This window comes from Colletotrichum tamarilloi (genome assembly GCF_030869305.1).
Source record: "Colletotrichum tamarilloi strain Tom-12 chromosome Unknown Scaffold_8.1, whole genome shotgun sequence".
Classification (NCBI taxonomy): domain Eukaryota; kingdom Fungi; phylum Ascomycota; class Sordariomycetes; order Glomerellales; family Glomerellaceae; genus Colletotrichum; species Colletotrichum tamarilloi.
In genome coordinates, this window is record NW_026849391.1 from 601,028 (window position 1) to 622,618 (window position 21,591).

Genomic DNA, 21,591 nt, shown 5'->3' on the forward strand with positions numbered 1-21,591 from the left:
ACGAATTATGTGTGGGCGACCTCGAGGCCGTGTCATGCGCTTGAGGAAGTAATTGTAAAGTGATAAACAAACAATGTTTGTTAGGTTTTGAGGCCCGGGCGGGAATGGGCGCAAGTGAAGTCGTCAGTCTGCGTGGCTGCGCACCATGCGCGTCACGAGGAATGCGCCTGTCGCAGACAGCTTGAAGTGCTCAGCATCGGCTATAGTACTATTCAGGCGTAGAGATGTTGGTGGTTAAAGATATAGTCCTTTGGCGATTAGAGCAGCAGTTGAAGCATCCTTTTTTCGGAAGCGCGGCGATCTAGAGCGATTTATCAAGATCGGTATCCGTGGGAACAGGACGTCTTCGTCGGAGGTTGGGTCCAAGGTCTGTGTGGTGAATGTCTGTGAGGCAATCTGAAAGAGATCAGCGAAGCATCTCAAGTCGAGGTGCCGCAACAAGTCGAGGTGGGCGCAGCGCTATGCAAAGCTGGAAAATAGCCGTTGTGCCCCGTAAGGTAGCTTGTTGCTCACGGTCGTCCTCGCAGCGGTCCGCCCGCAAACCACAAATTATCGGGCAAGTCAAAGTTGGGAGCAAAAAGATGGTGGTTGTCCAGCCGTGGCGCTCACTGCAGGTCGAGGTGGTGGTTCACGTGTCGCAGAAGCATGAGATGACGGAGTGAGTCCGGGCGGCGGCGGGTCTCCTTTGGTTTTTGGGTTTCTGGGTTTCGGGGGCAGTGAGGGAGAGAGTGAATGAGTGGTGGAGGGTGAGTGTGAGAGGTGTGGTGCGTGGTGAGTGAGTGCTGTGCGGTAAAGTGGTGAGTGAGTGATGCGTGTGAGAGTGAGCGAGCGGGCAGCCGGGAACGGGAGGAACCAAAGTGAGTGGACGGGGCAGTACGGCACATTGACTGATGCGATGCAACGGAGCGGCGATGGACACCAGGACACGACAGCTGCGGCGTTTTTAGATCCAATGCCATTGAATTTTTCTTTCTTTTCTTTTCCAACGCAGGGCTGCAGTTGCTCCAGTTGCTGCGGACATGTCTCGCTAGTTTTCATCTCCTGCAGGTCGCTGGTTCCTTGCTTCACATTTCTCCTCCGTGATGGGATCTACCCAAGGTAATTACCAACCTGCCTTAGTATACATTCTATCGCCCTAGAAAGATGGAAGGTACCGCGGTGGGGGAGATGTCCGTCACTGGCCGGATGGATGGTCGCGGGTCTGCAAGCCTGGTCAGGAAAGGTCAAGTAAGGGTACCTACCTGCCTACCTTCTTCCCACTTGCAACTCACTAATACCGCGCATACGGAAAGGAAGGGACGGATAGACGTTCATGTAAGTGACATTTCGCTAGAATAGAACAACTAAGATGAAGGCAGGCAAGTGTCACGGATACCTTCCTTAGCTTCATCTTAGACGCGGGAGCAGAGGAGCGTCAACGGTGCACACCACATGCTGCCTGTCGTCCTGGTTGCTGGCTTCTTAGTGAGCCACGCCAGTCAGTCAATACCTGACTGCCTTATTACTTTTACAACCAAGATCAGGTGGCTGTGGGAAAAGTCAACCACGCAACCGCAAACGAGGTTCGTCGTGATAGGCCAAGCCGTCGCAGATGCCCGACAACTCAACAGCGAATGAGCCTGCACGTTTGACGTCGAGGAAAGGGAAACCCAGTCTCCCTTGCCGGCAAGCAAGAAATCCAAACCTGCCACGTCGTATGTCATCCCGCTCTCTCCACGCAATCTGACTCGCCTAGCACCAACTCCAGGGCCATGCGTCTGTCCGAGCTTCTTCGTCCCTCGTTTGCCTCGTTTTTTGAGTGTGCTTGTTCCCAAGTTTCCAGCAACTGCTTCTTACTATCCGTAGTCTACTAGGTAGGCAGTACACGGCACCTATCGAACAAACTGGACGCCCTATCCGGATCCCGAATCCAAGGAACCCCAATCCTAGCTTTGTCCAACTATTACCGCCAACAACAAACCACTTGTTCACCTCCACCGCCGGCACTAGAGCCCACGAACCCATCTTTTACCGCCCTCGTCCATGCACGTCAACGACCGCTTTTACCATCCGATGCCGTAACAAGAGTTCGACGCCCGTTGGACCACTCCTCGATCGAGATCGCGACCCCTCGAAATGCTTGTTGCCCAGCCGCCCAATCAACCTGTTACGTCTCTGTACCGGAACTGGCTCCTGTCTCGAACGACCCAGGCCTTTTTTTCCCAACAGAACCGTTCTCAGGGTCCGCCGCCTTCGTCTCTTGAGCGAAACATTTGCCCAGAGTCAACTCTTCTTCGAAAGTCTTTACTTTATGTCGTGATACCCGGCTCCGAACCAGACTCCAGCAGACTCGGATGGCCGCCCACCGGACCTCGACGCTGCCGCCTCCAGAAACCAATGTCCGACACTTCCGGCATCCACCCGTTCGCTTTGTCATGACCGCCCTGCGCCCTCTGCCGCAGCAGAGCAGAGAACTCTCTTTTACGTCATTGACTGGTCGCCTTTCACTACCCGCGGCTTCTCCAACATTAACATGCCGGCTGCTATAAGCGCTGTGAATCTGACGTGGTCTAACGAACCGATGATGTTACTCCCCGCCGTTCTCGTCTGTGGACCAGTGGTCTGACATGTTCCTCAATCTAAAGGATCTTCCTGGTGTAACTCTGGATCTTGTGTTTCGACCTGTCGTCTAGATGGTGTGACAGCCGGGTCCGGGGTCTCTGGTATTCTGGAAGCCGTCTTTCTGATTCCATATTAAAGGCCTTGTATAGACCTCCAAGTCACCTGTCCACATGATGGTCGCTGCATCTCGACGCTCTCGCCCGCCGCGGCATATCTTGCTCAACCCTCTCATGTCCCCGATATAGTAAGTCCTCGGCACTCCGAAATCCGGTTAAGTAGCTCCGGCCTGGCGGTGGAGAAGGCAAGCAGTCTGATAAGCAGCATCTGCTTACAACTCATGGCTCACGTCCAAGTCCAGCGCCCCAATGGACCATAAAGATAGCCACGGAGACACGGAAATCCTCCATTCGAAACACGCTGTTGGACTAAGATCAGTCCAACCTTCCTGGCGCACTGAACTACGAGCCAGAGGTTATCTACAGAGTTCAACCTAAGCACTGGGCAGACTCTTGGACCCTGAACTTTCTTCAATGATCAGAAAGCTACACCTCGACATGCCAAATTCGTGAATTCTGGTGTCCATCTTTGAAACTCACGGACTATTGCCGGCGATGCCATTTCCCTTTGCGTATGCCGTAAGCTCTTCCGGAGTCTGTTCCGCTCCAGACCCACCTAGTGACCACCTGCTATCGCGTTCATGCACTGGGCCATAGCATATCATATCAGTCGATATTGACTGAATGCGCCCAGAAAAAGATCACGGCTGGAGACGGTAGTTTGGAGTAGTGAAGACCCCCGCCTGAGCCCCTGGGTACATGGTTATGTACTCTTCGGGGCCAGTATGTAAAGGCTATGGTGTCCAATAGCAGTACATTCCTGCTTTAGTAGTACCGTAATTGCGCCCACGCCTTTCTCGTGTTATCATTCGTAGTGTGGCCTTAATATCTTTAGCCGAAGCGTCTGAAGGACCGAATGGCGTCTAGAGACTAAAAGAGAGAAATATTGCCTGGCTGATGCTTTTGCGGCACCAGCAGCATCCTTCTCCGTAGCTCGTCAACCGGGAAGTGTTTTGCAGCAATTGATAGCTAGCCAGTAGTATATCTATCGAAGTAAGTCATGTGACGAGGAGTCTCCTCGTCACCGCGAAGAGCACGAGTGGCTCCCTCTATTACTACTTGTCGATTCGTCGACTTGTATTGTCTAGGTTCAGACAACAAGGGGATATACTCTGTAGCCTTGGCCTCAAAGCGGACTCAGAATTCCAGGTTGATCAACTGCCAGGTCTGTCGATGTTCCGGTTTAATGGCATACATAACACGCGCGTTTAGACCGACAAACCAAAAAAAGCAAAAGAGTTCACCCCCCCGGTGGCGAACGGGGGCTACATCTCTTGGTGCACATGCTGGGATTTTTAGTCGACTCGAACTCGGGACCTCTGAGCCTTCACCGATTAGGCTGTTCGTGGACTTCAACCACTCCACCACCCAGCCAGTTTTGACCTGACCCCCAAGGGGGCGCCTGCTGGCTGGTGACAGGAATGGGATCGAGGGGTTCTATATGGGTTTCTTTCTGTGTGTATTCCATCGTTTATTCATCTGATATCGCGAACATAGGAAGGAGTGGGGATCGGCACATGACCTCTGGCAAGTGACGGGAGGCAGGAAGGCGGAGGCCTGGAAGGAGCGGGTCAGAGGCACGCAGGTCGCCATATGCGACATTTTCCTTGCCTCTGACGGGTCTTCCAGCCCGTCAGATTCCGAGGTACCTTCCTGCCTGACAATTCTGAGGGCTTTCAAGTTACGTATTTATTTTACGTGGCCATGTCTTCATCGTCCCTACCTACCAGGTCGTCTGCTTCTACATGGTAGGTTAGAGACAAGGCTCATACAAACAAGTAGCTTGGGAATACAAGCTTTGGTGTGCTAAAATAAAGAAGAAATGATCAATCCCTAAGACTTGATTGACTACCATAGTCTGCTAGACATATGGATTGCCAGACAAGAAACAGAAATATCGGCAGCTATAATTGTCACGTCACAAGACTCACTGGTTTTATAGACCTCGGTTCACTTTCATTCCTCGTCAATACGGTTCTTCCCACTTAGTGAAACTGGTAAAGTAAGAAAAGACTGTCAAATTAGCAAGTGTAGATGTCAAGAGGGGTCAGGCATGCCAACGTCGACGCCATCTGCAAGCTTCGTGTGGGCTAGATCTCGTTGACTCCCGTCTTTCCAAGTATAGCACGTCTACTTCACGTCACCAGATGAATCACTCGAAGCCAAGGGGAAGCCATCTAACTTACCTTGGGGATTAGGCATCTTGCTTAGAACCGTATACCTCCCAGGTGCGGTCAAGCGAGTCCCTCCCATCCCAAAGCCTCCGCCCCTGCCCCGTTAGGAAGGCACACCTTCCCACCTCTACTTCCCTCCTTCCCCAGTAATGGTTGTCCAGTTGACGTACCGAGCTACTTAAGGAGTCTAATCACAGTTCCTGTCACCAGCACCCACCGGGCCAAATGGCCGGGTGGTTTCGACTCTGACGCAGAGTCGTGTTATATGAAATACTCCGATGAAGCCGTGCTGGTCCGAGGGGCGCGCTGTTCGAATCCGAATAGGGGCGTGAATTATAAGGTCAGTATCCCCCCTCCCTCCCCTGTTTCTTTTTTTGCTTTTTCTTTGTCTCTCATAGTTAGAAATGTTTGAGGGGATTACGCCATCTGAGAGAGAAGTCGCCTCCTTCAAACCAAGGCACTGCCTGTAATGATGAGCTGTTCTGGTTGCATCATGATTTGTTTCTTTTCTGTATCTACTTCAGCATCTATCCCGGTTCGTTCTACTCTGATTACCAGCCTGGAATTGAACCGTTGATGACAAGCGTAGATGCCCTCCGTAGGAGGCCACGATGTGCTTCCCGCATCTTTGGTTTATCGCCTATCTTAGAAGCTGACGCAATTGCTTTGAAAACCGTTAGATGGCACATTATGCGTAGAAAGGTAGCGTTCGATTTACCTGTAGTTTGGCTGTCAGTTGTTGACTTGTCGCAGGCTTTGAGCTCAGGAGACTCATGAGGTCACGCTTCCCGTTCTGGATATCCAAGACATACTATGACAATGGCTGTCAGTAATCTTCTTCACCAGCATTCAATATTTAACTCTGCTTACCTGTTCGATGGAATTGCTTATCACAAATCGAATGGTTGTGACCTCTTGAGTCTGCCCTATTCTATGTATCCTCGCCAGTGCCTGCTCCTCAATAGACGGGTTCCATTGTGGTTCAAGCAGATAGGCTCTCGAAGCAGCAGTGAGCGTCAACCTATTTAGAAGACATCAGAGTTCATGACATCTTGCGTGATAGTGACACAACTTAGCGCTAGTGAATGGGCTGGACATACCCGACAGCGCCGCAACCTAAGGACAACAAAAGTACGGACGGCCCGTCCGCCTTTGAGAATTCGTCAATGATACGACTCCTCTTTCTTAAGCTTTTTTTGCCATCGATCTTGGCGCAGCAGATTCCAGCGTCGTTGAGAGCTAGTTCTGCGACATCGAGGATGGATGTCCGGTAGGAAAATACGATGCTGGACTCCGTCAGTTACGTGATCTAGGGCGAGGCAGGCCTTGATGCTACCTTTTGGTTCCCAGAACGCAGCATTTGATATCGTTGACAAGGGCTTTGATCTTGGTCGGCCATTGATCTATGGGCATGGAACCACAGAGCATACCGCTTGGTTCTTGGGTCCAGTTAGACTCAAGGTTAGGTAAAGGCGGACAGAAGTTGTCGATCGCTTCGGCAATGCTGCCATTCTGGACATCTTCGTCCTCCTCTCTTTCTCTTCCGGGTGTAAGTGGAGTTGACTGTCGATCTGGTGTTCTAGGCAATAGTCTCGTGGAAGATGTAGGCTTCTGAAAACATCCCAGCTCGCAGACAAGCCTCAGAGCATTAATTTTCTCCAATGCATTACTGTAGCTATCTTCCCCTCTGTGAGATGCCAGCGCGTTGTCGATAAACTCAATGGTCTTGATCTTGACGGCGTCGTACAAACGTTGCTCCTGGGAGCTCAGATAAAGGTGCCGCCGGTGATCCTGTCGTTCTGGTAAGGTTATCGTGTCTTGCGAACGTCTCAGCATAACGTAGCCGAGAATTTTCTTCAGCGCTGCCGGACCAGTCTCTTCCCCGCGAAGCCAGGGGTTCGTTATGTCCCTGTCAAAGGCTTTCTTATCATCATACGGATGCAACCCAAGGAAGTGAAATAAGCTGTGGAGCTCAGAAAGTCGGTTCTGAATTGGTGTTCCGGTAACCACCCACTTGCATTCACCTCTCAGCTCACATATGGCTTGAGCTTTTGCTGTCCTGAGGTCCTTGATCTCATGTGCTGTGTTGATAATTCAGCCTGCAGGTTGATCACGATAATTGAGGGTACATACCTTCATCCAAGATGATTCGATGCCACTCATGTGAAAAAATTGGACTCTCATTGGTCTGCATATGAATTTTCCACTCCTTCGCAAGTGTCGTGTACGTCGTGAGGATGATGTCACTCGTGCTCAAGTGGCACACATCTTTCAGTTGGGTTTTCGCGTGATGACGACGCCAGTTGAAGTGACCCTCAAGAAGGTGTCTAGGAAATTTGTTACTCGATCACATACACGAAGCTCTCGGTCCGTAAGATCACGTACTTGGTTAATTCCTTTTCCCAGTTGTCGAGAACTTAAGCATAAATTGGTTAGTTCTGTTCAAGCAGGACTCTACATGTTCAATGACATACGTGAGAGAGGCACTATAATAAGGGCGCCACCAGAACCTAGCGAATTCGGTTCCTGTCTCACGGATTGCGATCCACTCTCCCAGAGCTTATCATGGGCAATCAGTGATATCATACTGAGTGTCTTGCCGAGACCCATGAAATCGGCAAGAATCCCGCCTTTGAAAGGAACAGGGGGTGTGCAACGAAACGACGAGTTGACATTATTAATATAACTGAAAGTAAGCTTAAGGTCAATGAATCATAGAAAGCAGTCTTACGTTGTTCGCCCAAACTCGTCAACATGCTGAGACCACACGTCCCCATTAGGCTCATGTAATCGCCAGCCACGTTCTCGTTCAAGCATAAACGTCAAGCCTTGCTTCTGGTGACTTATTTCAGTTGTTATGAGCATTTCTCCATTCCGTGGTTGAGACGTATTCGTTCTCACCTTTGCAGCTCTGTCCGAAGAAGATATGAACCGCTCGTCTCACGTCGCACAGTTGTTGAAGTAACGCTCTTCAACACGTCTATGGCCACCAGCGCCTCATCCATGCTAGCTGAGACTTCGTCATCATCTGGAAAGACAGTTCGAAAGTCGGTCGTTCGACTTCCCGCCGTATTAGTGAAGCGTTGCGGGTTGAAGTATTCGACATCTGTTAGAGAGAAAGCTGGATCCTGTAGATAAAGCTCGGCTTCTTGCAGCGTACTACCAACTCCCTGGGCTATTTCCCGTGATCCGTATAATGTTATCCATAGTGATATGCTATAATCATCTACAACCTCTTGCTCAGCTTGCAGCCCGAGAATATCAATGCTGATGCCTTCGCGGTGAAACAACTCAAGCAACTCACGACCGTGTGAGCCCAAAGTCGCGCGGAATTCTGGGTTTGTTGAAGAAACCAGTTGCCATTCGTTGTCTAGAATTAGATGAACGTTCGTTACTGGGGTCTTCTCAACGTCGGTCATCCATTGTGCGGTCAATGACGTGAGCTTCTTTGATTAGTCTTGGAGAACCTAGGTTTCAGTGAAGCTTTATAAACATACCATTCCAAAACAAATAACTTGGTCCTCGAAATTGGGCACCTGAAGATCTTGGAATTCGCAAGCGAACCACTCAGAGTTAACCTGCGAATATTCTTCAACAGAAAAATTGTTGGTAGGCACTGGTAGCTTCTTCCTGGTCATCTGATTCTCATCTCCCGAGGCAGAAGCTTGGTATGCAACAGGAACTGACCCGGATGCTATCAAGTTCCCGTCTACTCGCCTTCGCTTTACGCCATGATGAGTATCCGACGACATTGAGGAGGTCCAGAGAGCAGTTGATGTGATACGACTGTCTCCCAGATTGGTAGTTACGGGATGCTATGTGCCTCGAAGCGTTAGACTGGCAATTGATGGGCGGTATCAAGGTAGATGGCTCTTATAGGGTACTGGCAACACTGCTGAATTGAACGTTGCAGGCAGGCTAGGCTTACCGCCGCCTTACCGCTTCACATAAAACAATAGGGTGTCAGCCTCGTGTGACAACACGCTGGGCAGTGCATGCAGGATCGCTGCACATTGGAGTGGTTGGTGTCGATGCATTGGCTGATTGGCACCTAATCTATGCCAATAATCGTGACTGCATTGCGCCACTTCAACTCAGGAAACAGTGGCTTTGCAAGGCATTCGCAAACACGGTCTTAGCTATCCTACAGCAACATATTAAGTACCCAAGCGTGCCCAATTTCTAGCACAACAGCACACCGGAACTCTCGGCGCAAATGGTTTGGATAATTCAACATGGCTCTTCTGCAGCTCCAAAGAGCATGTGAGCGCTTCCGGTCACACTTGTCGGACGAAGAGACGCGGCGAGTGGAAAATGTCAAGAGTGTGGAAGATGTTCGCGAGGCTATCACTCAAATGGAGCGCTATCTCGCCTCCCGTCAAAAGTTACGAAACTTCGAACGGCTCGTACCTTTTCTCGACGCAGCTGATCGTTTGACAAAACCCATCGACGTCCTATCTAATGGCGTTCCGTTCCTGCCTTACATATGGGTGAGTTCCTCCACTGAGAAAAACTTCCAAGAGGGACGATCTGATCATCAATATCATCTATCTAGGCACCTCTCAAGCTCATTCTCCAAGTGAGTTGACTCGCATCTACCGCTTGATTAGGGTCTTGTAATACTAAGAGTGCCGGTTCGCTTAGATATCTCAAGACCACACGCATGCATTGGATGAGATTCTCTCTGCTTATAGTCGGATTGGGGCCTCACTTCCGCGTTTCTCTCGGTACGGCAATGCGTTCCCAGACAGCCACGACTTCCAGCAACTGCTGGGCCACATTTACGAGGACATTATCGACTTTCACTGCCATGCTTACCGTCTGGTACAGAAGCCGGGTAAGTTTTTCTTGAATAAAAGTGCCACTTTCGCAATTCATGCTCATTGGCTTTTTAGGGTGGGCAATGCTCTTCTCGACCTGTTGGGGTCGATTCCAGCATCGGTATGATTCATTACTTGACAGCATCGCCAAAACCAGCGAACTCATAGATAGGGAGGCAGCTTCCTATGAGATAGTTCAAGCTAGAGAATTGCGGCAAAAGCTTTTGGAGGAGGCTCAAGACCGAGAAAAGAAAGAAGAGATCCACCAGCGCGAAGCTGTCAACAAGTGGCTTCAAGTGAGCGACAGAAACGAAGAAAAGCTCGAACGCCTTCACAACCGTTGTCTCGATGGAACATCTCAATGGTTGACTGGGTCACCCCAAGTTCGATCATGGCTCCAGAAAGGTAGAGGAAAGCCGGTCTTGTGGCTTCATGGAAAGCCCGGTTCTGGTAAGCTGCGTCCAGTTCAATTCAGAGATATCGACTGATATTAGAAGGCAAATCTGTCCTGTGTTCGTAACTCATCTATTTCCTCAGATCAAGCCCCAACTGGAATTGCTTATTCTTCTTCTGCGATTTTCATACTACAGGTTACGGGGTAACCGTACAGGTCTTACGGAGCATATGTGCCCAGATCCTAGACCTTGTTCCGGAGACGGCATCGTCCATGTACAAAGAGTGTGTCGTTTCTGGAAAAACACCTTCAACATCATTTCTCAAAGAGTTTGTCCCAAAACTTTTTGGGTTCTTCGAAGACTTGCGCCTGATCATCGATGGAATCGATGAGATTGGGTCATCGGAACATGGAGAACTGATCAAGACCCTGGCAAAGCTGGCAGAGACGCAGGGAAACTTCAGGTTGCTCATATCTAGCCAGGATATACCGAGCATAGCGAGGAAACTGAAGGGCAGACCAACACTGATAGTTGGGAAGCAGTCTGCGTCTGTTTGTAAGGATATTGGCTTGATTGTCTCAAGCCGCCTGGAAGCCATCAATGAAGGGCTAGATGGTCGAGTCCCCGAATCGGTGTTCACTGAAATTCGGGAAACAATCCTCAAAAGAGCAGAAGGTATGGGGATTCCCTTTTAACACGAAAAGAATTGGAAGGGCTGACGGAAGCGTAGGAATGTTCCTATGGGTTCACCTAATATTACAGGTGTTGGAGACAACTGACAATATTCAAGAGCTTATATCGAGCGCCGAGGCCTTTCCCAAAGACCTTGAAGAGGCGTAATCTCTATACTCTCCCCGATCTTTCGTATCGTAGCTGATTATAACCAGGTACTCGAAGATTCTCACAAGTATCATGAGCCGTTGTCAGGTAACAGATGTGTCGAAGTTACGACGAATATTTGGCTGGATGGTGTTTTCGAAGGGCGGCCAGCCGATGAGGAAATTTGAACTACGACTCGGTCGAGTGCTCCATGCCGATTCGACCATAATCAATGAGAGAACGAAACCGTTTCCGAACGTTTTGGATCTTTGCAAACCATTCATAGAGGACGGTCCGGGTGCAACCATGGTATTCATCCACGCCACAGTACCCAAGTAAGTGTCCCAAGTAACCTGCTTCCACACCCTCAGATTGGTTGACGTCTCATGCGAGATTTCTCCAAGCCCAATCCAGTGGGCCGTTCATCAACAAGGAAGATTCTTGCCGAGATATCACAACTGCCTGTATTGCGCAGTTGACACAGAGCTCGGCTCTGGCCGACGAAGCCTTGGAACTCCAGCAGCATCTTTATTGTGTTGCACAGGGTTTCTACGGACTCCTTCCCTACGCTGATGAATACTGGATTGAGCACCTACTGGAGTACCTTGAGCTCAGTCAAGGGTTCTGCACACCCGATTCTTCGAGAATACAAGGACAACTCAAGGCGCTTGCTAGAAATTGGATCGACCTGGTGGGAGAAGAGTCCACGCGAACCTCCAATGCGGAAAGCCCCGATTCTCGTTTGCATTGGTTCGAAAGCCTCCCCTCAACGAGAGCACTAATTCAGGAAGCCCTCGAACTCCGCAAAGCAACAAAGGAGTCGGTTGGTACGTGTACAATTTGATTCTTCTGTGTTACTACCTTTGACATAACGCAGATATGCTAATTGATGATTCTAATTGTGCAGAGAATATGCCCTCTCCCGGGGATACAACATTACTATCGTCCGTCAGAACAAAGTATCACACTTATGTTGTCGACCTATTAAGAGAGGCCAATTGTCCGGGGCTTTCAGCTCAGGATTTTATCGCATATAAAGAAGAATACGGCCCGTCCGCATTCGTGTGTCCCATTTATGGATGCGACAAAGCTGTAATCGGATGCTCCTCAGTCTCACAACTGAAAGATCACTCAACGAGCCACCAAGAGAAACTGCGATGCTTCGAACAAGACTGCTTCTACAATGATGTTGGGTTTACCTCTCTAAGGCAACTCAAATACCACCAGGGAAGATGCCATCCCTCACCCCCATCACCATCGATTCCTCAGCAGATTTTTCGGAGACTGGGCCAGGAGAGTCAAGCGCCTGCGACGTCGTCAACAAATGCCAAGCAAAGTCGCCAAGAAATACAGTATGGTGCAAGCAATCAAGCTCCTATACTAACCACAGTTTCTCAGCAGAGTCCTCAAGAAACATCGGACTACAAAAGCTCAGTAGCATCCGCGCCTTCCCCATCGTCTGCGTCAACGCCCGCTGCAGTCCAGCAGGCACCCCAGGCGATGCAGCTGCCTGAGATGGAGGGAGGGTTCCTGTCCAAGCCGCAGTTGGGGGATCCAATCAGCCAACAGGTGCAGGACGCTGCGCAGCAGCAGCAAATACTGCCAGGAGTAGGAAGCCGGGCTGCTCCCGCGAAACCTGCTCACCAGGGACTGATGGATGATATGGAACTTAAGGAAACCCTTATTCTTACATTCAGAGCTCAATTTAATGCCCCTCCCGAAGTTCGGAAGTGGAAAGACATTTGGCAGTGGCTTGAAATACATCCCATTCAGCCCCAGATACAACAGCAGCTTGAGAGGATCCAGGCTGAGGAGTTCTCGACACGTATGCAACAGGAACAGGAACAGCACCGGCAACGACAACTGCAGCAGCGCCCGCCGCAATTGCAGCAGAATGGCATGCCTCTCAACATGTTTCCTAATCAGGATCCTCCATTTCAAGTGACGCCACGCGACGATGAAAACCCTTCCTACCGAGACCCTCGCTTTGCGGACCTCCCAAGCGACTACTTGGAGCACCTTACTGCTCCGATGAACCAAGACAGCATAGCCGACCATTTTCGTTTTTAAAGAATTTGTCATGGAGCAAGCGATAGAACAGGATAATATGGAACGAGCAACGATTTTCCCTCTGCCGACGCCACAAGCGCGACATATGCCTTGGCGGTCTCCTCCGCGAGAATACACCACCCTTCCGGCTATCAACGCCGAAGATCTTTGTACGGTGAGGCAGCGGGTACTCTCCTAGGTAGCCTGATCAACTGGGTCGTTGGCGCGGAGCGAGGGCTAGCTGGGCGCGGCGTTTGGGGCGAGATATGGATGGATGGGTGTGTCGAGACAAGTATAGAACGGCTGCAATGGCAAAGAGGCACCAGAGGGAGCTTTTCTTCTTATCATCGAACGTGCTTGAAACATAAGATAGAGAAGCCCTAGAGGGCCTTGAGGTCCGAAGGGTACGAATGTTGTAGAAATTCTGAAATCCTTTTGCAGTTCAGAGACCTCAACCTTGAGGTTGATCTGGCAATTCCTATGTTATGTTATAGTTGTATTGCAGGCCCCGAATCATGTATGAACTCCTAGTAAGAGATGGACAATATCAATATAAGACTTATCCTGCTCACCACTCCTCTCCACCCCACGAGTATTCCGCCCTTCTGAATAAGCTTCCACGGACGACTAGAAACTAATGTGGGCGTACCGTTGGCTGCTCTTGCCGGTATGGCGGGAAGGCTACAACTTATGAGGTCCCGCGCAAGATCCCACCAACACTTTTCTAGGATCTGGCGTGCGTTGTGTAGAGTGTGCCGCGCAGAACCATTCCTGCAAGGATACGGTCCTTTCCAGCTCGAGGCTGATCTTGATTGATATCTCTTACCAGGCCAAAATCCATTCTATAGAAGGGAGGCTGTCAAAATATTTGGGTTGTTTAGGAATAAACACTAGTAATCCGTTGCTAATGAGCACGCGGACAGCAGTATTCGATGAGCTCTCGCCTACGAACTTGTGATGCTCCGCTGCTGTACGTTGCTATTGGTGGCCTCAGGTATCGCGAGAGTCAGTGTCTGAAAAAGCATGATGGCACTGAGGCCGGATGTGCGGTATCATGGCGAAGGCGCGGGCACTCAATACGGAGCAAAAAGCTCCTGGCAGCGTGAGAATGATGAGAGGATTGAAAGATGTGGTGACTCCGTCTCTGGCTTTCATAGGCATCGTCGGAGACATCTCACAGCCCGGAAAAATCATGTCATTATACTTCCTCCAAATACAACCCCTTCCTGGTACCTGATGTCACACACTAAGATATCTAAGCAGTTAGCTGGCTGGCATAGTCAAGGCAGCTTCCGTGTGGCATCGCAACTCGAAACATTGCCTTCGAATCTCTCACTTGAACTTACACGAGACGGAAGCCTTTCTAAGCGCGAGCTAACACGGAACCTATACAACAGCCCGACATCGGGAAGACAACCAGCCTCTCTTCTCTCTTCCTCTTCTCTCTTCCCTCCATCTCATCTCACATCACTCCACGCAAAAGTCACAACAGACACAAACATACACACAGAATATCGATTATCGCACCATATCTATCTCATACAACACCGCTTCTTCTACCTTAACGTCGACAGGTATCATAACCAATACCAAGTAAAAAGGAAAGAGCACCGATCCAAATGCAGCACACCAACCAAACCATGCAAACGCAAACAAACTACAGCTTACAAAGAAAACAGTGAGCATCTCATGAGATGCTCCATCAGTCAACGCTTTTGCCCCCACACTTTACTTCACAAACCCCATCCCCCTTTAGATGAGCTCTTGTCGGATGGGCTCTCCAGTGGCATTACCGCCGTTGAGGACCCCCTTGGCTGCCTCCATCCTCTCGATAGCGGCGCGGTACTAGAAACCCCAAGTCAGTATCTTGGCTCACGAAATCTCACTGGCATGAGTCCTAACGGAAGGTGAGAGAGGAACTTACAGCAAGCACAAAGTTGATCACCAGCGCAGCCATCAACGCGATGCTGATAATCAACGGCCCGACAAGGTTATCGAAATCCTTGCCGCTGCGGCCGATAATCATCTTCCTCCGCAGCCTCATCATACCGTAGCCCCAGATACCCGCAAACACGGCGATGCAGATGTACACGATGCCCATGACCTCGGCCAGGAAATTCTCCCCGGCGGCCGTGTAGAGCGACACTGCGAGCGCGCCGAGCAGGATGCAGATGTGCTGCCACTTGAGGAACGTGCGCTCGTTGGCCAGCCACACCTTGGGCTCAATCTTGAGCTCGCCCGAGTTCTTGATCCACTCGGTCGGCTCCACGACGCCCTCGGGCAGCTGCTGCTGGTTCTTTTGCGCCCTCCGCGCCTGCGAGTACTTGGACAGAGAGAAGCCGGGGAGCACGGACGAGAGCGTGCCGTAACTCCTCTGCTGGCCGTTGGAGCCCTCGCCGTTCTGGCGGCTCGACGACTGCTGTGACTCGTCGTTGACGGGTCTCGACTGGGAGCGCGAGCTCTCGGCGGCCATTCTGTTGGCGAGGTACGACTGGCCGGCCGGCGAACTCTTGGATATCTTATACGAGCTCACCTTATTGCCCAAAAAGCTGCCGACGGCCTGCTCGTCCTCGGCTCTCTGCGCCTTGCGCTGCTCCTCGGCCTCGAAAGCCACCTGCGGGTCCTTGCGGATGTCCGCCTCCAGATCGCTCAACCAGAAGGGCAGGTTGTTGACAAAGTCCTCAAACAAGGAGGCAATGCCGTGGACAAACTTGGAGAAGCGAGGCGTGGGGTGCACCAGGTGGGATGCCATCAGGTCCGTGATCCACGCAGGGCGCTTACGGTTGGGGTCCTCTTTCAGCTTGATCTCCAGAATGGCGTAGGGGAAACGGGAGACCTCGCTCTGGTTGATATCCTTGAACGGGTACGTCAGGTTTCGACCGTCAATATCGAGACGGTGCCATTCTGCTGGGTCGCGGCACGGCCTATCTCTGTCCAGCGTGTCCTCCCGGATGAAGGCTACCTCTGTGTCGATGGAGATACGCACGCGGTCGTCCGCGGGCTTCTGGAAAGCGGTGCGAACATAGTTTGCGCGCAAGACGGGCTGTAGCTTGTTCTCTTGCATGAAGCCCTGAAGAGACTCGACGGTGCTCTTGAAATTCTCAACCACCTCTGCCTGCTGGCCCTGACGCTCCATCTTCTCCACCGTCTTCTCCATCTTGTAGGTGCCGTCGATGAAGGGCTTGATATACTTGTCCTTAATGGGAAACTTTCGCTCCTCGCTGGATCCTTGTTCTCCAACAATCTTCTGTTCGAGGAACAACTCAGGCTTCGCACTCAACTGGCCATACCAGCGTACGCGGAGCGAGGACGCTTCCGCCTTGCGCTCCACCTTCTTCCCGTACAAATCGAACTTTGAGTTATCAAAATAAAGCGACGTGATGGTCGGGTCATTGCTCCCATCCAGCTCCTTAGCAGACTGCTCGCTGTAGACAAGGGCCGGAAGACGTCTCATAATATACGTCTTGACCTCCAGTAGGTTATCCGGGTGGACCCAGAACTTGTGGGCGGTGTACCGCTCGCCGTGCCGCGTCTCTCCTTGGCTCTCGAGATCCAGTGGCTGCGCATCGCCGGCGCCGTCGTCCAGCTGCTGCCGAATAGCATAGTACATGATGGACAGCTTGTTGAGCAAGGGCGAGTAGCCTTGCTCCGAGTTGAAGGGCCGTTTCGCCAGGCTCAGCTGCATCATCGGTCGCACCTTGTATCTATCGCCCCTCTTGCGGTCATGTTTCTTGACGATCTTGAGGAAACCAGTGTAGTTGATGTTGCTGTACTTCTTCAGCTCCGAGATTTCGGTCGTGATCTTGTCGAGCTCCGTCTCAATGTCCTTCAGCTTCTGCGCCGTCGCAGCGTCGGGCTTCTTGACCTGGTCGTTCTCCGCCCCTTCATCCTCCTCACTAGTCGGCGGTGCCAATTCCTTGAGCTTCTCAAACGCGGCTTCGACTCGGTCTTTCAGAGCCTTGAAGGTCTGCTCCTGAAACGCGGCGACCTTCTCGAGTTGACCGTTGAAAATCTCGTCGCAGAAGCGGTTCTCGTCGTCCTCTGTCCACGCAACATCTTCGTCATCGTACTTGTCTTCCCGCAGAAGCGACTTGAGCTTCGCGTAGTCGATGTACTTGTCCTTCCATGGCGCGTACACGGCCAACCGCAGTGTCTTCCCAAAGCGCATCGCGACGGTTGGTGATAGATAGGGATCGAGGTTGGGATAGACAGGAGTGTCGCTTCAGTCGCTTCGATACGGGATATCGGAAGTCGAGGATGCTTTTGATCCCCAAGGATGACAGAGGTGTGAGCTGGGAAGTCTGGTCGTGAAAAATCTCGATCGAGTTGGTCGAAGGGGTAGGTCGTGACTAGGAAAAAAACAAGCTTCGAGTTCGGGTGTAACGAGGTAACGCTGGTTGATGTGGCTGGCGCGCGACAGGGGATATCGAACGAAACCCTCGTCTTTTTCTTCCTTGCTTCGGTCCTAATTCTTCCTGCTCTTCCCGTCAGGCGAATTCCTGTCGTCTAGTGCAAGCGCAGAAGTGGGAATAATCGCCAGTCTAACCAGAGAAAAAGAGGTAAGGTCGTGGGTGACAGTTGAAGACGATGGGGTTTGGCACCTGCAAGAAGGCGAAGCTTGGCCTGTGTTGCTCGCGCGGCCCCACCACTCTCCCGTCCCAGCACCGCAAAGTTCCACAGTCCCGTTACGTAGCGCCGCAGCCATTGTCCTATCAACAGCTACACTCAGAGGCACGTGTGTTCGCTACAGATGCAGCTTTGCAGCTACGAAACCCATCCGGTGGGGCGCCATCGATTGATGCCGAAGGTATGCGAATTATTACCTCGCATATGGCCGCATCGGCAGGAATACTCCGATTTAAATCACTTTATGACATGGGGTATTGCAGAATGTGAAATCATCGTATAAACTATTTCGTTTTTACTCATGAAAGAATGGCTATTCTCATTATCCTTTCAACTCCTGTTACAGCCCTTCCAGTTAAAATTCAAGTTCCGTTACTGCAGGCCGTAAATGCCCCTTCACCCAATTCCCGAGGTCGTCTAATCGTTTCACACCACAAAACCCATTCCCAAAACACTTCAGTTGTTGAGCCACTGGTCGAGGGCAGCATCAACCTGCTTCCGGTACTCCTGTTGCGTCTTGCATTGATCCAGGAACACCTTGTACTTGGCATCGAACAAGAACTTCTCGCCCTTGAGTGTGCCTGGCTTCACGAGGCGGCCAGGCTTGCTCATACGGTCCATGATGGACCACAGGTTCTCCGTTGTGCCATCCTCAGTCGCGGTCGCCGCTTTGGCGCCCAGCATGGCAGCACCGTGAACAACGGCCGCGTTGGTGTACTTGGGTACCAAGACAGGCATGTCGCAGATGGTAGCCATCAAGTCCATTAACAGTGGGTTCTGGCACTGACTGCCGGACATGAAGATCGTGTTAAGCTCGTGTCCGGACGTGTTCATCGCCTCAACAATCTGTCGAGTCTGCATGGCGATGAACTCCATCGTGCCGTAGTACCACAACGCCAGGTTGTCCGTGGTCTTGTCGCTGCTCAAGCCAACCACGGCACCCTTCATGTTCGGGTCTGCGACTGGTGATCTGTTACCCCACAGGTCACCGTATAGGAAGAAGTGACGGCCCAGGTATGAGATTGACGGGGCACCGCTCTTCTCACGCATGTATTCCAAGTGGGAGTTCAGGAACTCGTAAATGTTCTTCGACTCGGCCGTGGCAAGCGCGTTCGTTTCGATAAAGGCAGGGTGGATTTCGAGAATGTGTCGAAGGAGCTCGCCGGTGGCAGACTGGCCACCTTCGGCCATCCAGAACTCAGGAAGCAAGACGTCTCGGTATGGGCCCCAAACGCCAGGCACGAACACTGCCTCTCTGGACATGGCCAAGTGGCACGTCGATGTACCGGCAACCGCCGCGAGTCTGTGGAAGGCTTGGGAAAGGTCGTTCTTGGGCTGGTCCGCCTCGAGATGGCCTGGCGGAAGTTCGACCTTGGCGCCGACAGTACCAATCCAGCCGGCGTAGGCGTCAATAACGCCACCACCAACGGCGATACCCTCGGGAAGGCCGAGCTCTGCCGCGGCCTTCTTGCAAAGACCACCCACGAGCTCGCCAGCGCTCTGGTATTTTCCGTTCTGTGAAAACCCAAGTCAGTCAATTGCACTTTTGTCTCGACGCTGAAGCAACAGAGGAGGAGGGTTCAAATGAAAAAGGCTCACCACCCCGTTGACACCACCCATACGCTTGAAGTCGTCCTCAACAAGGTCTTCGAGCCCAATTGTCGCCAGAAAGTCATCCTGCCAGCCCTTGACACTGCCGTCAACACCGACAGGAACGTAGCCCTGCTTGCAGACGGTGCTGCAGAAACTCCGCGTCTCGTTGCCAGTGGCCATGTGCGTGAGCGCATCAGCAAGGTCGTAGAACTTGCAGCGGTCAAAGAGCTCCTTGGGCATGTTGTTCTTGAGCCACAGGACCTTGGGAATTTCCATCTCGATGCTCATGGTTCCGCCAACGTACTTGAGCAGGTTGTGCTTCGTGGCGTTGATCTTCTCCGTCTCCTCGACGGGGCGGTGGTCCAGCCAGAGAATAACGTTGCGGTCGTTACCATCGGCATTGTCAAAATCGGGGCCGGTGACGGCGACGGGCTCGTCGGTATCGTGGCTGAAGACGGCGAGGGAGCAAGTTGCGTCGAAACCGATACCCTTGATAATATCAGGGTCGACCTTGGACTCGACGAGGACTTGCTTCACGCAGTGGCAGATGCATGCCCAAATATCTGAAGTGGATTGTTCCTTCCGGAAAGGTCAGCTGAGCTCAACTCTTCGGGGGGATTGACCGCCAAAGTGATGAAGAGAAGGCGAGGCTCTGAAGTGACTTACATAATATCCGGTCTCAGGCTGCCACAGCTTGATGGGCTCGCTGGCAAGGCCCTTGATGTCGCCAGTCTCGTCAATGATGCAAGCTCTGGCCGAACCAGTGCCGACATCGATGCCGATGTAGTGGTCCTGGTAAAATACTTCGAGTCAATGGTCTGGTCTCTGAAAATCAAGGAACGGAGCTCCGTTCCGGTCGAACTTACCAGAGGTTGGGGAGGTGCGGTGGATTGGACCCTAGAGGTAGACTGTTAGCTCTTAGATACATCGTGAGGCTTTGGGCCAGCTCGATTGCTCGGTCACAGGCAGGTAGGCAACTGGCTGGAACAGTGGCTTGAACTTACTCCATTGTGCAGACCGAGGGTGATTACGAATAGTAAGGTCCTATTCGCGGGCAGGAGAAGATCGTGTGATTTCTTTGGCAGTCTGTGGTAGGGAGTAGGGAGGGAAGGCAGACAAGGCGTGAAAGTGTAGAGCTTCTTGGGCAAAGGCGGTTTTGTTGATCAACAAAAAAGGCGACGGGAGCTCTTCCTTAAAAGAGCACCACAATACGACCAGGACGGGGGACGGTCTGATTCACTGGAAAAGGTCAGGTTCAATCCAGACCTCCATCATCGGCACACACCCTTATTTTTTCGTCCCTTCTTCCTGCGACGAAAGGGAGGGGACGGGAGCTTGGTGCTTGCCTGCTTTACCTTACCTTACTACTGCGTAGATGGCGGTTCTTCCACCGTAAGGTACGGTAGCTAGTGTTGCGCCTACTGCGTAGGACCTGGACCCCTTTTGCCCCTCCAAGTGGGGTAAAGGTGAGGTGAGAGCAGTTAGGTACGTACAAGAGCTACCCTGCCTTGCAGGTACTTGCTGCCAGATGGGCAGTACATGATGCAAGACAGGGCCAACCAGCCCCTCGGATGGCAAAAAAAAAAAAAATGACACAGCAAAAAGGAAAGAAGCCATAAGCATGTCCGGTTGGGATCCGCGTGCCACCTGTGGTGTAAGAGCTGCAGTTCCAAGCGCTAGGTATTCCCCCCGGGGAGGTTCCAAGCTGGGACTACCCTCGGGACGGGGGCAACACCGAGGGCATGGAGGGGTGGAGGGGCAAAAAATCCACTGTAAGCCGACATCCGCACCACCCCCCAGTGGCCCCCCGCGCCCATCAAGAATTAGAATCTTGGGGGTTGCATGGGGGCGGCAAGGGTGACCTTTTGGGACATGGTACACTATCTGTAAGGTAATAGTGTGGACTGGTAGAAAACAAGATGGCCAAGCCCACCTGACAATCTCGTTCCATATTAGGAACCTCAAGCAGCAGTCCAGAGCTGGCGGGGAAAAGCAGAGTGGCAGATTGGCAGCAAACCATGCAACCATGCAGGAAGGTGATGGGATGGATGCTCGGGGAAGATGTTGGAAAAGCCGGGAGGGTCCCTGAGGAAGGAGATGGCCCAAAGGGTTCCAGAAGCCCAACCACTCGATTCCAGACTCCCAGAGCCACAGGGTCTGCAAGCCTCGTGTTTTCCAAAGTCTCCGGACTGGGCAGCTTGGAAACCTCAACACCAGCTTTGTTGATCTTCTACCGTCTGACGTCTACCGTTCTGGTTCTGATACTTCTCCCACCTGATGTGTGACACAAAGAGCCCAGATTAGACATGACTAATTTGGCTGCAAGACTGACTTTGCTGCCCGCATAAAACCACCAGTCCCCGTTATGACATATTCACCATTCCAAAATTCCAACAAA

The 21,591-nt window shown here is 51.7% G+C and overlaps 5 protein-coding genes across 5 annotated transcripts; 2 read left to right on the forward strand and 3 right to left on the reverse strand.

Moving 5' to 3' along the window:
• Nucleotides 1-1,591: 1,591 nt before the first annotated feature.
• Nucleotides 1,592-2,299, forward strand: CTAM01_03542 (uncharacterized protein; the record flags this gene model as incomplete). The annotated part of the gene is made up of 2 exons (XM_060519577.1): nt 1,592-1,696; nt 1,862-2,299. The coding sequence occupies 2 exons, from the start codon at nt 1,592-1,594 to the stop codon at nt 2,297-2,299; spliced, it is 543 nt and encodes a 180-aa protein (XP_060385783.1).
• A 3,280-nt stretch (nt 2,300-5,579) lies between these two features.
• CTAM01_03543 (DNA repair protein rad5) lies at nt 5,580-8,643 on the reverse strand (the record flags this gene model as incomplete). The annotated part of the gene is made up of 10 exons (XM_060519578.1): nt 5,580-5,702; nt 5,762-5,912; nt 5,992-6,177; nt 6,228-6,972; nt 7,025-7,218; nt 7,277-7,307; nt 7,366-7,577; nt 7,623-7,733; nt 7,793-8,334; nt 8,389-8,643. 10 exons carry the CDS (start codon nt 8,641-8,643, stop codon nt 5,580-5,582), a joined length of 2,550 nt encoding a protein of 849 aa, XP_060385784.1.
• A 483-nt stretch (nt 8,644-9,126) lies between these two features.
• Nucleotides 9,127-12,995, forward strand: CTAM01_03544 (uncharacterized protein; the record flags this gene model as incomplete). The annotated part of the gene is made up of 8 exons (XM_060519579.1): nt 9,127-9,381; nt 9,447-9,470; nt 9,536-9,728; nt 9,880-10,007; nt 10,322-10,781; nt 11,212-11,260; nt 11,340-11,752; nt 12,316-12,995. The coding sequence occupies 8 exons, from the start codon at nt 9,127-9,129 to the stop codon at nt 12,993-12,995; spliced, it is 2,202 nt and encodes a 733-aa protein (XP_060385785.1).
• A 1,731-nt stretch (nt 12,996-14,726) lies between these two features.
• Nucleotides 14,727-17,142, reverse strand: CTAM01_03545 (VTC domain-containing protein; the record flags this gene model as incomplete). Its single annotated transcript, XM_060519580.1, has 2 exons — nt 14,727-14,819; nt 14,899-17,142. The coding sequence occupies 2 exons, from the start codon at nt 17,140-17,142 to the stop codon at nt 14,727-14,729; spliced, it is 2,337 nt and encodes a 778-aa protein (XP_060385786.1).
• A 914-nt stretch (nt 17,143-18,056) lies between these two features.
• Nucleotides 18,057-20,202, reverse strand: CTAM01_03546 (FGGY-family pentulose kinase; the record flags this gene model as incomplete). Its single annotated transcript, XM_060519581.1, has 5 exons — nt 18,057-19,115; nt 19,200-19,772; nt 19,860-19,985; nt 20,060-20,090; nt 20,198-20,202. 5 exons carry the CDS (start codon nt 20,200-20,202, stop codon nt 18,057-18,059), a joined length of 1,794 nt encoding a protein of 597 aa, XP_060385787.1.
• Nucleotides 20,203-21,591: the final 1,389 nt, after the last annotated feature.